Source organism: Oncorhynchus kisutch, linkage group LG24 (assembly GCF_002021735.2).
Source record: "Oncorhynchus kisutch isolate 150728-3 linkage group LG24, Okis_V2, whole genome shotgun sequence".
Lineage (NCBI taxonomy): Eukaryota > Metazoa > Chordata > Actinopteri > Salmoniformes > Salmonidae > Oncorhynchus > Oncorhynchus kisutch.
This window is the reverse complement of record NC_034197.2, coordinates 10,900,854-10,920,793: the sequence shown is the minus strand read 5'-3', so window position 1 is coordinate 10,920,793 and position 19,940 is coordinate 10,900,854. Positions and strand designations below refer to the sequence as shown.

The window sequence follows — 19,940 nt, the reverse complement described above, 5'->3', positions numbered from 1 at the left end:
AAAAACAAACGCCTACAATGTGGTTGTACTGTATTAATTTAAGAGTTTTTGCCTTTGACAAATGTTATATCGATGATATCCCTTGACATTGACGAAAACATTGGTCAGTCTGAGTAGCAGACAACTTACAGTCCTTTGTTTGATCACTAGTATGTGAACAATGCCTAATAATGTATTGTGTAACAAACAAATAAAATGAAACTATGAACGAAATGATAGAAAAAAATAATAAAAGCACATGGCAAAACCTGAAAAGTCAAATCCAAAGTTTCTGTGTTTCAACAGAAGTAAATGATTTTGTGTAAAACTACTCCGATAACACCACGAGTTCCATAGACAATTTTTTAAAAATAAGATTTAGTCCTTTTATAACTTATACTTCACAATAAAACTGAAACAATTAAAATACAACTCTTGACCCTCTATATAAAATGACACATTGCTAAAAATCAAATGATCTATTCATATATTTGTTATAACATTGGAATTATAAATTGTCCTTATGAAGCATATGATTTTTTGCAAATGAGAGTTTGGATTTAGCTGTATGTCAAGATCAAGCAGCATTTGTCTGCAGAAGTATAGAGACAATTAACATATCTAACTGTTGCCACGTTAACAGCAGAAGAAGTCTGTCCCCTGTTGTTATTTCAGAAAGACATCCCATCTCCTATATTATCTTTCCATGTCTGACACCTATGAGAATTACCTCATCATTCTTTAGATTTCTTACTGGACTCAATCTCTGTCTCTCTCTCTCTATTTCTCTCGCTCTTTTGTCTTTGTTTGTCGTTGTATCTGTCTCCCTTTGTGTCCCTCTGTCTCTCTCTCATTTTCATAATCATGAACATGAATTCATGCACACTTTCAGAGGAGAGAGAGTAATAACCCACTATATGATGTTGGTATTGAAGGCTAGCCAGCAGCACACTAGTCACAGTGCTGTTTGTCCTTGCAGAGACACTGTATTTTCCCATTGGCCTGAGCTGCCCAGCTTTGAGGTGTTGGTAGCTAGATGAGTGGCTCGTTCCAATCTCTATACTAGCATACCACTTAGTATGAAGCAATGTACTAGGCATGTGTATTCTAAGTGGAGTGCTAATACTGGATGGACATTTGAAAAGAGTATTTACATGTTATCCACAAGGTAGCTCTGGTATGGATGACCCAACAGTTTCTCCACCTGTGCCTTGGGCACGACCCAACACCTGCCCAGGTGACGTTTCCTCACTGTGTCCTTCAGGGTCTTGTCCTGTAGGCTGATGGGTACGTGTATCGCCCCCCACCTCAGCACCCCCCTGGACAGGACCCCCTCTTTACTAGGCTGGGGCGGTGTGTCACTAGGGTCCTTCACCGGCGTCACACTCATGTCCGCATGCTGGAACTGGCCTGTTGGAAAGAGGGGACAATGAGAGGGCAGTCAATCACAACATATGTATAGTATTTTCCCATAGCCTTTTATACAGCAACACTTTAGGGCCAGGTGTATGTAACAAGTCAAGGAAACTGGTTTAAAGACATTAAAGACAACGTACCCAGTAGGCCTTGGGTTGAAGGAGAGAGGCCTTGTCCATCAGTGATATAGAACCCGAGGTGCGCCATCTGCAGGTAGCTGGGCTGTTTGTAGTGGTGGAAGAGAACCAGGAAACAAATATCCTTCGCCAGCTCGATCCGACAGCTCTGATGGATGTCATCTGTGGTGTCCACGGATACCGCCACGCCCTGCCTCGTTACAGATCCCTGCAGATTAGTGGGTAGGGTGTCTCGTCCCTCCCCTTCCACCACCACGGCGTCCAATGAGAGTGTGATCACTATGCCACCCAGCCCGCCGTGCCCGCCCATGGCAGCGGAGATGGTTATCTTGTCAAAGAAAGTGCGGGAGCGGTCCTCTACGTCTTGCTTGGACGGAGCCCACATGAGATGGCCGTACACCGTGATACCTTGAGGGGAAGAGGAAGGCATGGGTTAGCTGTGTGTGTGCGCGCATGTGTGTGCGTTCCAACTTGTAGGTGTTCTTTAATGTGATCCAATTTGTAATATACTGTGTGCCTATAAAATGTCATGGTCCTTCTAAAGTAGATTATATGGCACATTTCTTAAATTCAATGACATGCCACTAATATAAGACTACCGTTCTGGACTTTTGTTTGTGGTAGTCTGTGCTGACTAACCTCTCTCTGGGTCTTCCAGCAGTCTCAGTACGTCGTTGGCCCTGCCGTCCACCGTGAAACACAGATTCTGTTTCAGTTTGGGGAGCTGGACCATAAAATGAGGGTCTCCATCAACTAAAATAAAAAACATTGAACATAAAGACAAAGGTGAGAAACAGATTTTACAGTTATATGTTACATTACTGGTTATGTTATGTTACTGGTTAAAGTGTAAGCACCTTACCAGAAGAGGAGAAGACTCTGACAGAACTCAGTCTGGAGGTGGGGCCTGGCACTGGAAGGACAACAGGTACAACTGAGACTGCGTGTTATCTTTCTGAAGCACTGAAACCAATGACAGATCAGAGCCTACTAACATCTCTGAAGTACATTGATCTTATGCTAGACTACACAGAAAAACAATGAAATACTTACAAAGATTTGATGCTGATTCATCCCCTGAAAATATACAAATTCCGAAAGCGTGTTAAATATCTGTATCAACTGAGGAACGTACAAAGTATCCCTATTGCCAACACAACTAAATAGTTCTACATATTAGTCAACTGTGACTTACAGGAATCATAGTTGAGGTCGTAGTCTTTGTCGTAGGTTGCATCATAATCTAAAAGATCCAATCATATGGTCATCATTAGACACCAGACAGACACAGTAAAAAAAAAATCCTCTCCCTGAGTTGGTCTGAGGGGCTTTCATCAGAATCTCTATAGGAGGAAACGACAGCTTTGAAGATACAACAACATACATGCTGTTGCAATGAATTGGTTTGTCAATGCAGGGAAGTAAGAGAGGAACTCACCTTTATCTAGGTCCATATCTAAGGTAGGGAGACATGAAGAAAACACAGATTGACACAGTGATACACTCAAGGACTACTTCATCACTTTTTAACCTCCTACCCATTATCTCTGTATTCAAATACAGCATGTATCCCTTTCAATAATTATATTTCAGGACATTTGTGCAACAGAGCTGAAACAGACTGATGAAATCTTCTTGTATGGTTGATTCACCTTTTCTATGGATCTGGATGGATGTGGAGACATCTGGTGGAAAGAAGAGGAACATGTCACAATTCAGCCAGAAATGGTGGATTGATATTGCCGGTGCTGCATTCAATTGTACTAATATTTACAGGTACAAGATATGGACTGTAAGTTCAATACCTGATGCAACACAATTCATATAATATGCAATACTGTTATTTAATTAAAAATGTATCCTTCAAGACAAGTATTATCAACTTTACTTTGCATTGTAGTAGTTGAAGTTCCAAATGAGATTGACAGAGAGCGAGAAAACCAATCTCATAAATGGTATCATAGCATCTGTCAACAGACTGTGGGACGCAATGACTAACAAGGAATATTGTTCTGGTGGGCTGGTTTTTGTAATTGATGATTTGGATAAATCACGATATCACAGTGGCTCACATCTTTAACATTTTGGAAGAGGAGGAGACATTTAGCCCTTACACTTGCAGAGAGAGAGAGGTATGGAGCTACCGCCCTACTTACGCCCTTTTCTAAAACATCTGCCCTCAGAACTTAATCAAGCACCTGTGAGATTTTAGTTCTGGGTTTCCAAGATTAGTGGAATACCAACCCAGTAGTCCTGCAGCCTCCCACAATTTAGGCCCGTCTGTGATACCTGGCATGGGGGCAAATGTGGCAGAGACAAAGGTGGCAATCTGGTCCACATCTGAGACTGGGTCTGTGTTACGGCCCTGTGGAGCTGGAGTAGGAGCGATGGACAGAACACTGTACAGGAATGTGGTAACCTGAGGTGGATGGGCATCAGTGGCAGACATGGTGGCATTCTCCGAAGAGGAGGAGGAGAGGGCTATTCTAACTGGAGGGAGGACTGTTCTAACAGAGATGGGAAGGGGCGTGGCGGGTTTCCAAGGCTGTAGAGCAGGGGTTGGATCGGTTCTGACTGAGGTGGGGGTGGTAGTGGAGGTAGTGGTTTTCACAGTTGTAGGGACTGTAGTCTTAACTGTGGTGGGTGATGTGGTAGGGACGGTCTTTACTATGTTGGGTGGAGGGGTGGTTGTGGTTTTCCCAGGTGCAGGAGCGGCAGCTGTTTTGAGCGAGTTGGCCAGGGGGGTAGAGAATATCCTGGCGGGAGGGGCAGGGGCAGTTTTAGGAGAGCTGGGAGGAGGGGTGGGGTTTTTTCCCGAGAGAGGGGCAAGGACGGTTTTGGCGGCACTGGGGCTGGGGGTGCTAGTCTTAGTGGTCTTGGGGGATGGTGGAGCCACTGTTTTTGCTGGGGTGGGTGGGGTGGAGGCCTTTCTGGGTTGAGGTGGAGGTTGGGGAGGTGGATGCTTGGTGACAAGAGGGTCTGGCTTAGCTTCGTTACTCCTGGGCTTTTTCACAGGGATGGGGGAGGCTATTTCGGTGGCAGTAGTGTGGGCAACTGTGGTTGTTGTAGTAGTTCTACTAGTGGTGTTGATGGTGGTGGGCTTGGTGGTGGTTGTGGTGGCGGGTTGAGCTGTCGTAGTTGACGCTGTGGTAGGAATTTCATCTGCATCAGGCTTGACTACAACAAGGGAAGTAACAGGCGTGACAAAGTTGAACTTGAGGGAGAGGTTGGTTGCCTTCTCGCCCAGCAGTTTCTGCATGACCAGGTCGGTGCTGTTCAGTTTGGCCAGCAGCAGCTCTTTGATCGTGAAGTAAGCCCAGAGACGACGTACGAAGCTGGAGATCCCACCCATGCCCCCAGGGCAGCCCATGGAGTAGGCTGTCCCATTCTCCTCTCCTTTAGACACCAACACGTCGTTCTCGATCTTCACTTTCTGCTTAGAGTCACTGGCTGTCAGAGACACCTAAGAAGAGAATAGAAGAGAAGCAAGGAGAGGAGAAGGGAAGAGAAGAGAGGAGAGGAGAAGGGAAGAGAAGCAAGGAGAGGAGAAGGGAAGAGAAGAGAGGAGAGGAGAAGGGAAGAGAAGCAAGGAGAGGAGAAGGGAAGAGAAGAGAGGAGAGGAGAAGGGAAGAGAAGCAAGGAGAGGAGAAGAGAAGAGAAGCAAGGAGAGGAGAAGGGAAGAGAAGAGAGAAGAGGAGAAGGGAAGAGAAGAGAGGAGAGGAGAAGGGAAGAGAAGAAGGGAAGAGAAATGAAGAGAAGAGAAGCAAATAAAACAAAAGCTTTATCAATATCAATATTTCCCCCAAAATTAAATGTTCCATCAACTCATGGTAAAAACAATGGACAATTACAACATGATGTGATACCAACCTTCAGATTCCTGACCCCTGGCTTGACCTTCCCAGTGACCACCAGCTCTGAGCCCTGGAAGTAGTTAGGGAAGAGGGAGCGGGTGACGTCGAAGGCCTGGTCGTCCAAGTAGGTCAGCTGGATGTCTGACAGTAGCGGGCTGGCTACCTCATCGTAGAATCCCTTCAACTGGAGTGCGGCGTCTGTGTCCTCGTACACCATCCTCGCCATGCCACGGTTGTCCAGTGCCAGGCGCCGCAGCAAGGGGAAGTCGGCGTCGTCTCCGAAGGCCAGGCCAAACAGAGAGGCGGAACCCAGAGCGCTCTTAGCGTTGCTAAGGATAGATTCGCCGGACGTCACGCCGATGGTAGCTTCACCGTCCGTCAAGAAGATGACCAAAGGGACCCGACGGAAGCCACCGTAAGAGGACGAGGAAGAGGCAGAGGGGTTGACCAGTTGGGCGGCTGAGAGGAGGGCCGCGTTGATGTTGGTCCCTGGAGGATGAGAGAGGGAAGGTGGCGTGGAGAAGAGAGGGAGGTGTGGAGGAGGTGGAGGAAATGGAGGAGAGAGGATGCAGAAGAGGAGACAGAAGATGGAATACAGACCGTGTTTTAGCGGTCTTGTCAGGTTGCTGCAGATATAATGCAATTCGAGCACATCAGACTCAATCCCACTCACATCCCTCGGCGATGATCCTCTTGACAAATTCCTTAGCGTCTCGTACGTTATTCCGCGTGGCCCTCACTGTGCGACCCTTCTTCCAGGTGAGGACCTTGTCTGAGAAGGTGATGATGTTGAAGTGGTCCCCTTCACGAAGATCTCCCAGGATAGTGGACATTGCCTGCTTTGTCTGGTCCACACCAATACAGAGTGAGAAGAGAAATTATCATTTTATTGATATAATGTAGTGTCAATGTTGTCATTCTTGTCTAAATGAATGAGGTGTAGCTGGTTGCAATTTGAGAGGGGTAAAACATCTACTGTACCTGTTTGATCTTGGTGCCAATCATGGAGCCACTGACATCAATGACAAAGATGACATCCTTGGGGACCACAGGAAGCCCCCGAGGTGCAAAGTAATGGGCAAAGTATCCATCAAATACCTGAGGCAGGCCAACAGAAGAGAAGAATCCCTCATTGGATTAGATGATTGCCTCGCTAGATAACGTCTTTGTACAGTATTTGTTGTGTAAGAGTTTGGGCCTACACAGTGTGTAGTGCTTGCGCGTATGTGTGTTTTGTGCGCTGACCTGGATGTCTCCGATGAGGTCGCTGAGCTCTACATCGTACTGGATGATGTAGTCAGCGTTGAGTCCCTTCGAGGAGACACTGCTCTGCTGCTGCAGGCTGGGGTTGTAATGAACACGGGCACAACAAGGGTTCTGCTGGATCTCAGTGGAGGCTGGGGCTTCTGTCTCACCTGGATGGGAGAGGAAGACCAGAGAACACCCATGTCAATGTGCATGTTTGAGGTGTACTACATGTACGTTGCATCCTACTATACAATACCTACTCATTACTGTGATCCAGATGAGTGATCATGCAACTTGCCTTGTTCAAACTGATCCTCTCAAACACGCTGCTTGTGTTAAAACTAGCACTGCTTACTTTGACGATAAACAATAACTGCTGCCTTTTCCTATGTTACCTGTGACAGTGTTGGAGAGCCGTCGGCTGGACTTCAGCGGGAGGACCTTGACGAAGCGGAGTCCCGTCCTCTCTGCTATGCTGACATCCAGGGTGAGATTAGTGACCAGTCCTCCAGGCCTCAGGCCCAGGATCAGTTCATAGCGACCCAACCTGCGGGGCAGCAGCTCCTCGTAGGACAGCGAGAAGGAAATCCGGCTCCCTGAGGGAACACTCACCGCCATGCGGAACTTCTCGATCTCCCTCTCCCTGAGATGAAGACACAGCAAGAGAGAGGTATTGGAGTGGTGGCGGTGGTAACTGGTGAAAGAATGACTTGGAAAACCGTGGTGAAATGGAAAGAATTTGAAGCAGGAAAGTACAACTGATCTGAGTAGAAGTACTAAAAGATTTAAATGAGTGTGGTGGGTGACGGGTGTCCATACGTCTACAATACAGATGCGTTGTTGTACTTTTCCCCACATAAAACAAAGAAATCCTAAATAAAACACATATCGAAGGTGGATTGTGGTATGAAACACTTTCTCAGACTGACTTGGTGGCAACGAGTCCAGCTGTTTTCCCTTGCTTCTTGGCTGCGTCATAGATCTTCCTGGCCACACTCCTCTCCTTCACCTGGGCGATGTGCACTTTGCCATTGGAGGTGCTGGGGGCAGAGGGAAGGTTGAGGTAACACGTGTAACTCGCAATGGTCAGACTATGTTAAGGAACATGCATTGGCCTCATGGACGGAAAATATCTAGGTTTATTTGCGGTAAACAAACCTTCCTTGACGGCAACTACTTACACGATTAGTCACACGTTACAAGGCAACAGCGTACTTCACCGCATTTGTGTTAGATGGAGGACAAACGTGTATCGTGCTGGTTCACAGATTAAGTTCAAAACATGCTAGAGAGGAAAGGTAGGGTGAAGCGAAGGGTGAGAGGAGGGAGTCATTCCCCTCTGAAAATAGGAGCTCTGTGAGCTCTGGTCCATGATTTGGTTGGGAAATGGTTCAGTGTAGGTTCTGCGGAGGCCATGAAAGGGTCTCAGGGCGTTATAATATCTCTTTTCAGTAATCATTTTTGCATCCCAAATGACATCCTATTCCATATAGTAGACTACTTTTGACCTGACCGTTATGTGTTTGGATAGGAGACGCACTCATGATAACTGAAAAATAACACTCGGAAACCCCCTCCATGGCCCCTGGAGAACCTACTCCATACCCAACCGTTCCCCAACCATTTCCCAACCAAACTGGACCAGAGCTCACACACCCTAATCCAAACCATACAGTTCCTAAATTCTCACCGCCTTTCTGTCATCATGTGATGAAGTGCTAAAATAAGGTCATGTCCTTTGAAAAAAAAATATTTAAATAAAAACCAACAGGGACCAACCAAAATAAATCTCCAGCCTTGAAGCAGGTCTTGTTCCGGACACAGAGCAGAAGGAAATGGTGGGTTTAGCAGGGTGGAAAATAGAGGGGCCTGTATGTATGTGTGGCTGAGAGGGAGTGGGAAATGGGAACGGCTGCACATGAGTGACCTACACACAGAACACAAGGCCCCTCAGTCTCACGTTGTGAAACGCCACTGAACTAAAGAAACACATTCACCACAGTTATTTTCCTTCTGGGTTAATTGGTGAAGTGTCGTGTGTGTGTGTTCCAGCTTGCACAGAACGTTCTGAAAAACCAAAAGTTTCTTAGAGCTTGGTGAGACCGTGGTTGTCCTATGCTAATGATCCAGATAGTCAACTAGTCTAAAGAAGGCCAGTTTTATTGCTTCGTTAAATCAGGACAACAGTTTCCAGCTTTGCTAACATAATTGCAAAAGGGTTTTCTAATGTTCTACTGGCCTTTTAAAATGATAAACTTGGATTAGCAAACACAACGTGCCATTGGAACACTGGAGTGTTGGTTGCTGATAATGGGCCTCTGTACCCCTATGTAGATATTCCATTAAAAAAACAGCCGTTTCCAGCTACAATAGTCATTTACAACATTAACAATGTCTACACTGTATTTCTGATCAAACCCTAACCCTAAGTGACCCCAAACTTTTGAACGGTAGTGTACATTCCCACAACTTCCAAGGAACTGTGTGTGTGTGTGTGTGTGTGTGTGTGTGTGTGTGTGTGTGTGTGTGTGTGTGTGTGTGTGTGTGTGTGTGTGTGTGTGTGTGCTCATACGTGTGACAGAGAAAGATGTGTGATATTATATGCATGCATCAGAGAGATAGTCCGCATGTAAAACTGTCTATTTTCAAGAGTTTACATCCCCCATTTGATTACATGTAAATGGAAACGTGTGTTGGCTATGTGTGTCAGTATGTGTTTGCATGTGTGTCAGTATGTGTTTGCATGTGTGTGCGTGCAGGTCTGCGTAGCATGTGTACCTTGGCTTGTTTATATGTACCTTGGTAAACTTCGCAGGCGAGAGAGGGGGGGAAACAGGGCATGCTTCTGTCATTTTCTCTACTAACTTTTTGACATATTTACAAAGCATGGTATTCATCTGCTTTTAAGATCCCTCAGACTCCTCCCTCTTCTGACCCAAACCCAACCCCAGGCTCCTCGTTGGGTCTTTAATGTTGACTTATTTATCTTGTTTATATTTAGCATTTTGGCAGAGTGGTTTCCAGCCTTCTTAGTAATCAAATTATTTGTCTCCCCTCCACACCGAACGGAATGTCAGTTCCTGACATAATGCCTCTGAAATTTTTATTTTGGGGAGTATGTCCGGAAACCGCAGACCTCACTGGCATTTGGGATTTATTTAGTTTATTTACTACCAAGCTTTACCCTCCTTTTAATTAAAAAAAAATCTAGGACCTCTTATCTTATACTTTACCCCCCTTCGCAGACCAAAATAAATGTATTTTTGACCCTGAAGAATATTAGCCCGAGTGCCATTCTGTTTGTGCTATTATGCCAACTCCTTGTCACTCATCGTCAAGCAGCAAGAGTTGGCAAGAGCGAAGAAACTGGCGCCCAGGATAGAGGGATTACATCATTCCAAGGGAAGGAACAATTAATTTGATTATAGGCCCACTTCCTGGGATGAAGTGACTAAAAGAAAAATAGAGAGAGAGAGAGAGAACTAGCTGGCTGGTTCTCACTCATAGCCTCTCCTGCTGCCTGTGAGCTTGTGTGAGTGAGGGGTACAAAAAACAAAATTTCCTCCTCTTGGGATAATAAAGTAAACTTCACTTGACTTAGTGTGTGACTGACTCACATTGTGAAGTTGGAGATGAATGCTGCTGAGGGCAGGTCCACCTCAAAGGCTGCCTCCTTGGTGACAGCTAGCTGGTTCCACATAGAGCTCTGGATGGTGGTGTGGGAGTAGCGAGACATGACAAAACACCTCACATGGTAGTCTGTCACCTTCAGCTGGGAACAGATGAATCCAGCAAACAGTCAGCAAAGAACATACACATTTGATCTGATGAAATCGCTATATAGCTACCCAAGTACAAAGCCAATAGTGACCTCATCAAGAGGTTTGGACCTCTTGGTGTAATTGCTAAGGTGTTTGACTGACAGTTGCAGAGACACAGGTTTGAGTACTGATGGGGCTCTTTTGTAAATGAAAATCCAAGTATTACTAGGCTTTTTTTAACCAGACTTCAGTGCCTTGACAAGTTTAGACAAATGTTACAAAGCCACGCTCTGCAAGATATCCCTCCCACCCCGTTGTTTACTTGGATAATTCTGGGCCCTGCTGGGACCAATCTGGTCAGCTGGGCCACATTACTGCCAGGTCGGGACACAGCCAGACCTGAGCTACTGAGAGACTAACAGACCTGTTTCTAGATACTTACCAGTATCAAAGACAGTGGACAAGCTTTCTGATACAACGGACACCGATTGCTTGATGATCTACAATCTATCATTGGCAACATTCAAAGCATCAAATAAAATGATGGCTCCACTGAGATACAGTACTACTGTAGGGTTTCTCATTCTGTGTGGCACACAGGTTGAAAATACAGATTGCAATGAAAGTGATAGCTAGATCTACACTCACAGCATGATTTCCTCATAACCTAAAACTGACATGTTTGATCATTATGTTTCTAACCAATGATGTCATTAAAGTCCCAGGATTGGCTTATTTCAAAGGGCTTAATGTGAAGCCTTACTTGTATTGCTAGTAAAACAATGTAGGCTTGTCTTCTCCCTTATGGGCATACAACTGGCAAAAAATAATCTCTAGCACACATGCCGGTTAATGTCAAATCAAATCATATTAGTCACATGCGCTGAATACAACCGGTGTTGACCTCACTGTGAAATCCTTACTTACGAGCCCCTAACCAACAATGCAGTTAAAAAAGTATACAGATAAGAATAAGAAATACAAGTAACAAGCAATTAAAGAGCAGCAGTAAAATAACAATAGAGAGAGTATATACAAGGGGGTACCGGTACAGTCAGTGTGTGGGGGCACCGGTTAGTTGAGATAATATGTACATGTAGGTAGAGTTATTAAAGTGACTATGTATAGATGATAACAACAGAGAGTAGCAGCGGTGTAAAAGAGGTTTGAGTGGGGGGGGTAGCCATTTGATTAGATGATGTTCAGGAGTCTTATGGCTTGGGGGTAGAAGCTGTTTAGAAGCCTCTTGGACCTAGACTTGGCTCTCCGGTACCGCTTGATGTGCGGTAGCAGAGAGAACTAGGGCGTTCCTCTGACACCGGGTGTTCCTCTGACACCGCCTGGAGGAGAGGTCCTGGATGGCAGGAAGCTTGGCCCCAGTGATGTACTGGGCCGTTCGCACTACCCCCTGTAGTGCCTTGTGGTCGGAGGCTGAGCAGTAGCCATACCAGGCAGTGATGCAACCAGTCAAGATGCTCTCGATGGTACATCTGTAGAACCTTTTGAGGATCTGAGGACCCATGCGAAATCTTTTCAGTCTCCTGAGGGGGAATAGGTTTTGTCGTGACCTCTTCACGACTGTCTTGATGTGCTTGGACCATGTTAGTTTGTTGGTGATGTGAACATCAAGGAACTTGAAGCTCTCAACCTGCTCCACTGCAGCCCCGCCGATGGAAATGGGGGCGTGCTTGGTCCTATTTTTCCTGTAGTCCACAATCATCTCCTTTGTCTTGATCACGTTGAGGGAGAGGTTGTTGTCCTGGCACCACACGGCCAGGTCTCTGACCTCCTCCCTATAGGCTGTCTCATCGTTGTCGGCGCATGCTCGCAGTTCACGTCCTGGTAATCCGTCTGGCCCTGCGGCCTTGTGAATGTTGACCTGTTCAAAGGTCTTACTCACATCGGCTGCGGAGAGCGTAATCACGCAGTCTTTCAGAACAGCTGGTGCTCTCATACATATTTCAGTGTTATTTGCCTCGAAGTGAGCATAGAAGTACAGTTGAAGTCGGAAGTTTACATACACTTAGGTTGGAGTCATTGGAGTCAACCCCTCCACAAATTATTTGTTAACAAACTACAGTTTTGGCAAGTCGGTTAGGACATCTACTTTGTGCATGACACAAGTCATTTTTCCAACAATTGTTTACAGACAGATTATTTCACTTATAATTCACTGTATCACAATTCCAGTGGGTCAGAAGTTTACATTCAGTAAGTTGACTGTGCCTTTAAACGGCTTGGAAAATTCCAGAAAATTATGTCATGGCTTTAGAAGATAGGCTAATAGACATCATTTGAGTCACTTGGAGGTGTACCTGTGCCTCTTCGCTTGACATCATGGGAAAATCAAAAGAAATCAACCAAGACCTCCGGAAAACAATTGTAGACCTCCACAAGTCTGGTTCATCATTTGGAGCAATTTCCAAATGCCTGAAGGTACCATGTTCATCCGTACAAACAATAGTATGCAAGTATAAACACCATGGGACCACGCAGCCGTCATACCGCTCAGGAAGGAGACGCGTTCTGTCTCCTAGAGATGAACGTACTTTGGTCCGAAAAGTGCAAATCAATCCCAAAACAACAGCAAAGGACCTTGTGAAGATGCTGGAGGAAACAGGTACAAAAGTATCTATATCCACAGTAAAACGAGTCCTATATCGACATAACCTGAAAGGCCGCTCAGCAAGGAAGATGCCAAATGCTCCGAAATCGCCATAAAAAAGCCAGACTACGGTTTGCAACTGCACATGGGGACAAAGATCGTACTTTTTGGAGAAATGTCCACTGGTCTAATGAAATAAAAATATAACTGTTTGGCCATAAAAAACATTGTTATGTTTGGAGGAAAAAGGGGGAGGCTTGCAAGAAAAAGAACACCCTCCCAACCGTGAAGCACGGGGGTGGGAGCATCATGTTGTGGGGGTGCTTTGCTGCAGCAGGGACTGGTGCACTTCACAAAATAGATGGCATCATGAGGTAGGAAAATTATGTGGATATATTGAAGCAACATCTCAAGACATCAGTCACAAATGGGTCTTCCAAATGGACAATAAACCCCAAGCATACTTCCAAAGTTGTGGCAAAATGGCTTAAGGACAACAAAGTCAAGGTATTGGAATGGCCATCACAAAGCCCTGACCTCAATCCTATAGAAAGTTTGTGGGCAGAACTGAAAAAGTGTGTGCGAGCATGGAGGCCTACAAACCTGACTCAGTTGCACCAGCTCTGTAATGTGGAATGCATCAAAATTCACCCAACTTATTGTGGGAAGCTTGTGGAAGGCTACCCGAAACATTTGACCCAAGTTAAACAATTTAAAGGCAATGGTACCAAATACTAATTGAGTGTATGTAAACTTCTGATCCACTGGGAATGTGATGAAAGAAATAAAAGCTGAAATAAAAAATAATCCATGGCTTCTGGTTGGGGTATGTACATACGGTCTCTGTGGGGACGACGTCATCGATGCACTTATTGATGAAGTCAATGACTGATATGGTGTACTCCTCAATGCCATCAGAGGAATCCCAGAACATATTCCAGTCTGTGCTAGTAAAACAGTCCTGTAGCTTAGCATCTGTTTCATCTGACCACTTTTTTATTGATCTAGTCACGGGTGCTTCCTGCTTTAATTTTTGCTTGTAAGCAGAGAATCAGCAGGACAGAATTCTGGTCAGATTTGCCAAATGGAGGGCGAGGGAGAGCTTTGTATGCGTCTCTGTGTGTGGAGTAAAGGTGGTCCAGAGTTTTTTTTCCTATGGTTGCACATTTAAAATGCTGATAGAAATTTGGTAAAACAAATTTATGTTTCCCTGCATTAAAGTCCCCAGGTACTCGGAGCGCCGCCTCTGATTGGGCATTTTCTTGTTTGCTTATGGTGGAATACAGCTCATTCAATTCTGTCTTAGTGCCAGCCTCCGTCTGCTGCGGAATAGTCACCACCACACATATTGATATGATTTAGAAGGGGATCAATGTTCAGTGAATGCTATCCAATATTATCACAGCCCGTCTACACAGGCAGTTGTTGCGCGTGTGAGAAGCCGTACCAGTAAGATAGCTTACTGGTTTCGGTAATGATACATTCCACTGGGACATTCCATGAAGCTCATACTCACCAACGGTTTTGCTGGTTTGCTCTGGCGTCTCACTCTCTGGGGAGAAAAACAATACAGACAAAGTTCATAAAAGTGTAATGAATCCTAACTATAGGGTTGAGCACAGCAGAGCTACAGGGTTTGAGCGCAGCAGAGCTGTAGCGTTTGGGCACAGCAGAGCTATAGGGTTTGAGCGCAGCAGAGTTACGGGGTTTGAGCGCAGCAGAGTTACGGGGTTTGAGCGCAGCAGAGCTATAGCGTTTGGGCACAGCAGAGCTATAGGGTTTGAGTGCAGCAGAGTTACGGGGTTTGAGTGCAGCAGAGCTATAGGGTTTGGGCGCAGCAGAGCTATAGGGTTTGAGCACAGCAGAGTTACGGGGTTTGAGTGCAGCATAGCTATAGGGTTTGGGCGCAGCAGAGCTGTAGGATTTGAACGCAGCAGAGCTAAAGGGTTTGAGCGCAGCAGAGCTATAGGGTTTGAGCGCAGCAGAGCTATAGGGTTTGAGCGCAGCAGAGCTATAGGGTTTGAGCACAGCAGAGCTATAGGATTTGAGCCCAGCAGAGCTATAGGGTTTGAGCGCAGCAAGCGCAGCAGAGCTATAGGGTTTGAGCTTAGCAGAGTTACGGGGTTTGAGTGCAGCAGAGCTATAGGGTTTGAGCGCAGCATAGCTATAGGGTTTGAGAGCAGCAGATCTATGGGGTTTGAACGCAGCATAGCTATAGGGTTTGAGCGCAGCAGAGCTATAGGGTTCGAGCGCAGCAGAGCAGAAAACAAGGTTGTAGTTTGTTATGTACACACCAGGGCCCTGACAGAAAAATATTGCTGGACTCCTGTAGTTTGGAAACATTTAATTAAAACAAGCTGAGGCCTTTTGAACATTGTGCAAAGCTTAAAAGCTTTAAGGTCCAATGCAGCTGTTTTTATCTCAATATCAAATCATTTCTGAGTAACAATTAGGTACCTTACTGTGATTGTTTTAAATTAAAATTGTAAAAAATTAACAAATATAGCATCTTAGCAAAGAGTCATTTCTCAAGCAAGAATTTTGCTAGGACTACCTGGGAGTGGTCTGAGTATGGAGGGAAAAACTGAAAACTAGCTGTTATTGGCAGAGAGGTTTGGAACTCTCTTTCTTATTGGTTTATTAACTAATTTACCACCTGGTGATGTCACCAGGCAGGCTAAAACTCTATCCCACCAAAACAGGCTGAAATTTTAGGCGGCCTTTTCAAACAGCTCTTACACAAAGATGGCATCATCATTTTTTACAATTTAACAGTATTATTCCAACCTCATAGTGTGGAAATATATAGAAAACACAGGTAATTGACGTTGATGACTGCACTGGGCCGTTAATAGATTTATAACAGCTTTATAGCAGTGATTTAAGATCATACAGTTGCCCTAACGCCATAGTAGAGGGTTGAAAAGTATTGCGTTAAAGTAGATTTAGGGTATATTGTTCATTCAAAGACTTTCAACACACCACACCATTATTATGTAATTTAACCTTCCACCCAATTCTGTGTACCCACATTTGTACTACTGTATTCTGGAAAGAATATGATTTAAAATGTAGTACATTTTGGTCATTATATAATATAAGAAATGGTATTTAAGCGGGCAACTTGTCTTGGAAAAGTAACAAAATACTACCAAGTACTGTAGTCAGTTTACAAAATCCCCTCCTTTTAAATTAATCTCCAGGATCTATGTGTGGGGTTGGGTCAATACTTCTGTGTCAAAATAGGCTGAATCAAAGCTATTCATGAATGAAGGAGGGACTGGAAATAAATGCTGTCACTGTACACAGAGGGATAGTGAGGTGCACAGTGCACAGGCTCAGTTTCAAATGTTCCTTTTGCTCACAAATCACTGCTTTGTCAATCCATTATAACATATCATGGACATACAACGCAAACAAATAACATTAGAGGGCGACTGCACTTCTTGATTTGGCCTCATTTTGAAGATTGCCCGTTAAGAAATGCAAGCGGCCATGACTAAAGCCAAAATGAGAGTTATCTTGGGGCTGTGGTTTGATGTGTTTGTGTTATGTTCGCATATCATACACTGGCAGGTACTGTTGTTTGTCCCTCCTGAGTGACCGTAGCAACAACATAGCTACTTCCTCAAAATAATCACTTCCTTAAAATAGCCAGAATAAAAAAATCTGTAATTCATTTTGATGTTTTTGCCAATTTGACATCTACTGTAGCTAAGGAATTTGGTGCAGTATTCCTCAAGTTAAAAAATGTGCATGAAAAACTAGTCAGTGCACTGCGTACAGTTGAGTGAGTAAAGTCTGGCTGCTCTAGCAATCGCTGTCACAAAGCCACACCAGCCCCACTCGAGTTAGTTCAGAGCGAGAAAGTGTAAGCTATATAGAAATAATGATTTTAAAATTGAAAAATCATTCAACTAAATAATGACTTATAACATCCTAATCAAAGGTGTAGATTTCATCTCACAAAGGGAGAAATTTCAGTGCCCACAAAAACTGCATTTGAATTCAACATTCTTCCTTCTGTTTTCCTCTATGAAGTGCAGGACACGTTAAAAGGGAGTGTGACAAAATGTTTTATTTGGCCCCCATAAGAATATAGTTTTATAGCCCTGTCATAGCCCTTCTAAGGATAGCTTTTCCATTTCCTATTTAATCTTGCTCTTGTGACTGACTGGGTTTGAACCCGGATCTCCTGCATGTCACAAAACTATTAGTCTACTTAGCTCAAGCCCATAGGGATGAGTTCAGGAAGCTAACACAAGTCTTCAAGTCTCCAGCAAGGTTACTCATCAAAAAAGTGTGGACCTCGGTTACATTTCACCATCTCTTGACTCACATTCACTCCTTGAAGGAGTGATCTCCTTGACCCAGAATCGCCCAGAATGCACTGCGCGGCCCATTGACGACACTGTAATGGAAAACTGTAATGTATACGGTAATTGTAGGTGTCATCAACAGTAAAAAAAAAAATTACAACTCTGAAACGTTTTACTGCAGCATACTATAAATGATGGTCATTGTGGGAAAATTGCTGTATTTCGACCCCACATGTTGTACCATACCGTATCTTGGGAGCGCCAAAAACCTTTTCACAATTAGTGGGTGCATGGCATTGTTGTTTCTGGATCATTAACATATTTTGAGGCGTGTCTTGTAATAGGCTATATTTGTTGCACCCGTAAATGAAGGCCTGGACTTGAACCGAGGATCTCTAGTGGCACAGCTAGCACTGTGATGCAGTGCCTTAAATCACTGCGCCACTCGGGAGCCCGGAGGCAGCTAGTCTTAAAACTGAAATGGTTCAGCATTTTGCCATGTCCTTTTGGTCTGTTTTTCCTGTAGTTGCTGCCAGTTTGGAAGCCTTTGTTAAGGCCTCTAGAAGTGACAGTAATATAAAACCCTAAATATGAATTAATACTGTAATGTGTAAACACTTTACCTAGCAGCCAACCTGCTTGCACCAATCCCTTGTAATTACAGTAACACACTGTGAAATGCAAACTCTACCCTGAATTAATATCATCCATTCATTCAAACTATGGTAGCATTGACTTTTTATCAGTATAATACAGTCAATTCTACGATATTGTGCTGTATGTCAGTACACAGTACATGCTTTGATACCATATACTGTATATTACAGAATGTATACTGTAATATTAAATACGTAATTTTACTTGTCACCGAGCTGCCTGTAAATTACAGTCAAATTCATGGTAAACCCTTAACTGTGGACCCATGGGTAACGTATAATGGGAGTAAATACGATTCAAATTGAGTTTCCCCATGTAAAGTCGTAATCTATACCCAACCCTCCAGTAAATCAGGAATTTACAAAATGCCGTTTTGGATGATCAAAAGTATGCTATTTACACTTTGTAGTGAATTTTGACTCTAGGCTATTAATCTTTCTGACTCATATCGATGCCACATAAATCGATTAAAACCAGAGAAGTTGATTCGAAGCGGCAGTTGGATCTTTATTAAAGAGAGGAACACCTTTCAATGTGCAGGGGTTTATTCTGAAGTGAACATTTTTTCTAGATTTTTTTGGTTATTTAAACTTTTTTATAAATTCATGTAAATGTAGACTTTACTGTATAGTGTAGGCTATATCATGTGTTTGTTTCCAATGCGTAATTGTATTCACATCTGCCATCCATCCTATAGCAACGTGCAGTCCTGTACATGTTCTATATAGTTTACCCCTCTATTGAGTGCAACAAATACATATTGCGTGCAAAATTGAATGTAGCCTTGTATGAGGAATACATTTTTCGTTGAACAGGGATAAAACATTTTTTTTTAATTAAACATGATTTTGTGAGGCTGTCATGAGTATGTTATATTTTTCCAAGAGTTTCCGATATTACTCGTCCCAATAGGAAGATAAAATCATTCGCACCTGTATTGGTATTTCTTTTGTTCCCAGGCGTGCTCCGTATTCCTCTGAAAATCCCCTCTGCACTGAGATTACGAAGAAAAATAAAACACACAGGATTTTAAAATCCACTTTCCCCATGTTCATTCTACTTTTTAGTCTCCCGAGATTAAAAACGTTATGTTGCCAGTGGTCTCCGGTTGCCCAGTCAGTTAGAGAGATCCAGTGCAGGTACGCATGACGAGGTAGGACAAACCTCACATTTGACTAGTTCTTTTTCAAGAGGCAGTCGACTCGTTCATCTCCCTCCCCTTTATTTTAATACATTTGAAACCTCGTATATTAATAACAGAAAATAAATCGTAGAATTATAATTTATATCTGACAGACAGATAATCAGATGAACATTTTAAAGAATATCAGTGCGCGCAGAATTTGCAGGAGTTGAGTCCCTGTGAGTTCAATAGGGTAGCCCTCCTTACGTGTACATACTGGACATTTCGCGGACTGTTGCCATCGGTTAGTGAGCATGAAGAGAAATTACGAATTATTCACCAATGAATGTCGACAATTTGAAAGAAAAACATTCCAATCTCTCTTTGCTGTCGCCCCTTTCTCATTTCCAAAATGGGACCGTATAATATATAGGATATCCCACCCCTGACATACAAATGAGACAGATGAGAAAAATAACTCTACCATTTGACTAAATGATATTCCAACATAGGCTACCCCACTCGTTCTTGAATAGTCAGAATATAACATCTCAAGTGTGACCCTATAAATTATAGCTTCAATTATCTGCAAAACAGATCTCTAAAATTGGTTATGGAATTTATTTTTTCATTCAGTTTAATAAGCTTTGTCTTAACAATTGTGCTATTTTATACATTTGTCACATATACTTATTGTCAACATGTTGACTCAAAAATATGTGACCAGTACAGTGTTGCACATCTAGCCAAGCCAAAGGACTCCTGCAGAAAAGTTGAATTGCAACCAACATTGTGTTTGTTTGGGCGCTGTGTCCATGGTTCTGACACCTAGCTACCACAT

General features: G+C 43.8%; 1 protein-coding gene across 1 annotated transcript; it reads right to left on the bottom strand.

The window, feature by feature from the left end:
- LOC109869679 (inter-alpha-trypsin inhibitor heavy chain H6) lies at positions 1 to 19,850 on the bottom strand. The gene is made up of 18 exons (XM_031803683.1): positions 18,909 to 19,850; positions 14,517 to 14,552; positions 10,252 to 10,406; positions 7,564 to 7,674; positions 7,030 to 7,277; positions 6,632 to 6,801; positions 6,368 to 6,484; positions 6,060 to 6,231; positions 5,403 to 5,875; positions 3,777 to 4,995; positions 3,185 to 3,217; positions 2,971 to 2,988; positions 2,728 to 2,775; positions 2,586 to 2,609; positions 2,395 to 2,445; positions 2,172 to 2,285; positions 1,536 to 1,940; positions 1 to 1,389 (listed from the first exon to the last, which is right to left on the bottom strand). Exons 1-18 carry the CDS (start codon positions 19,029 to 19,031, stop codon positions 1,130 to 1,132), a joined length of 3,777 nt encoding a protein of 1,258 aa, XP_031659543.1. The 5' UTR covers positions 19,032 to 19,850; the 3' UTR covers positions 1 to 1,129.
- Positions 19,851 to 19,940: the final 90 nt, after the last annotated feature.

Bases quoted from the DNA above. Each gene is read 5' to 3' on its own strand.
- LOC109869679 (XM_031803683.1), bottom strand. From the start codon at position 19,031: ATGAACATGGGGAAAGTGGATTTTAAAATCCTGTGTGTTTTATTTTTC. The intron at 6,485-6,631 runs GTCAGCGCACAA...GGCCTGCCTCAG, and splicing joins ACCTCATCGGAGACATCCAG to GTATTTGATGGATACTTTGC. The intron at 1,390-1,535 runs GTACGTTGTCTT...TCTTTCCAACAG, and splicing joins TTCAACCCAAGGCCTACTGG to GCCAGTTCCAGCATGCGGAC.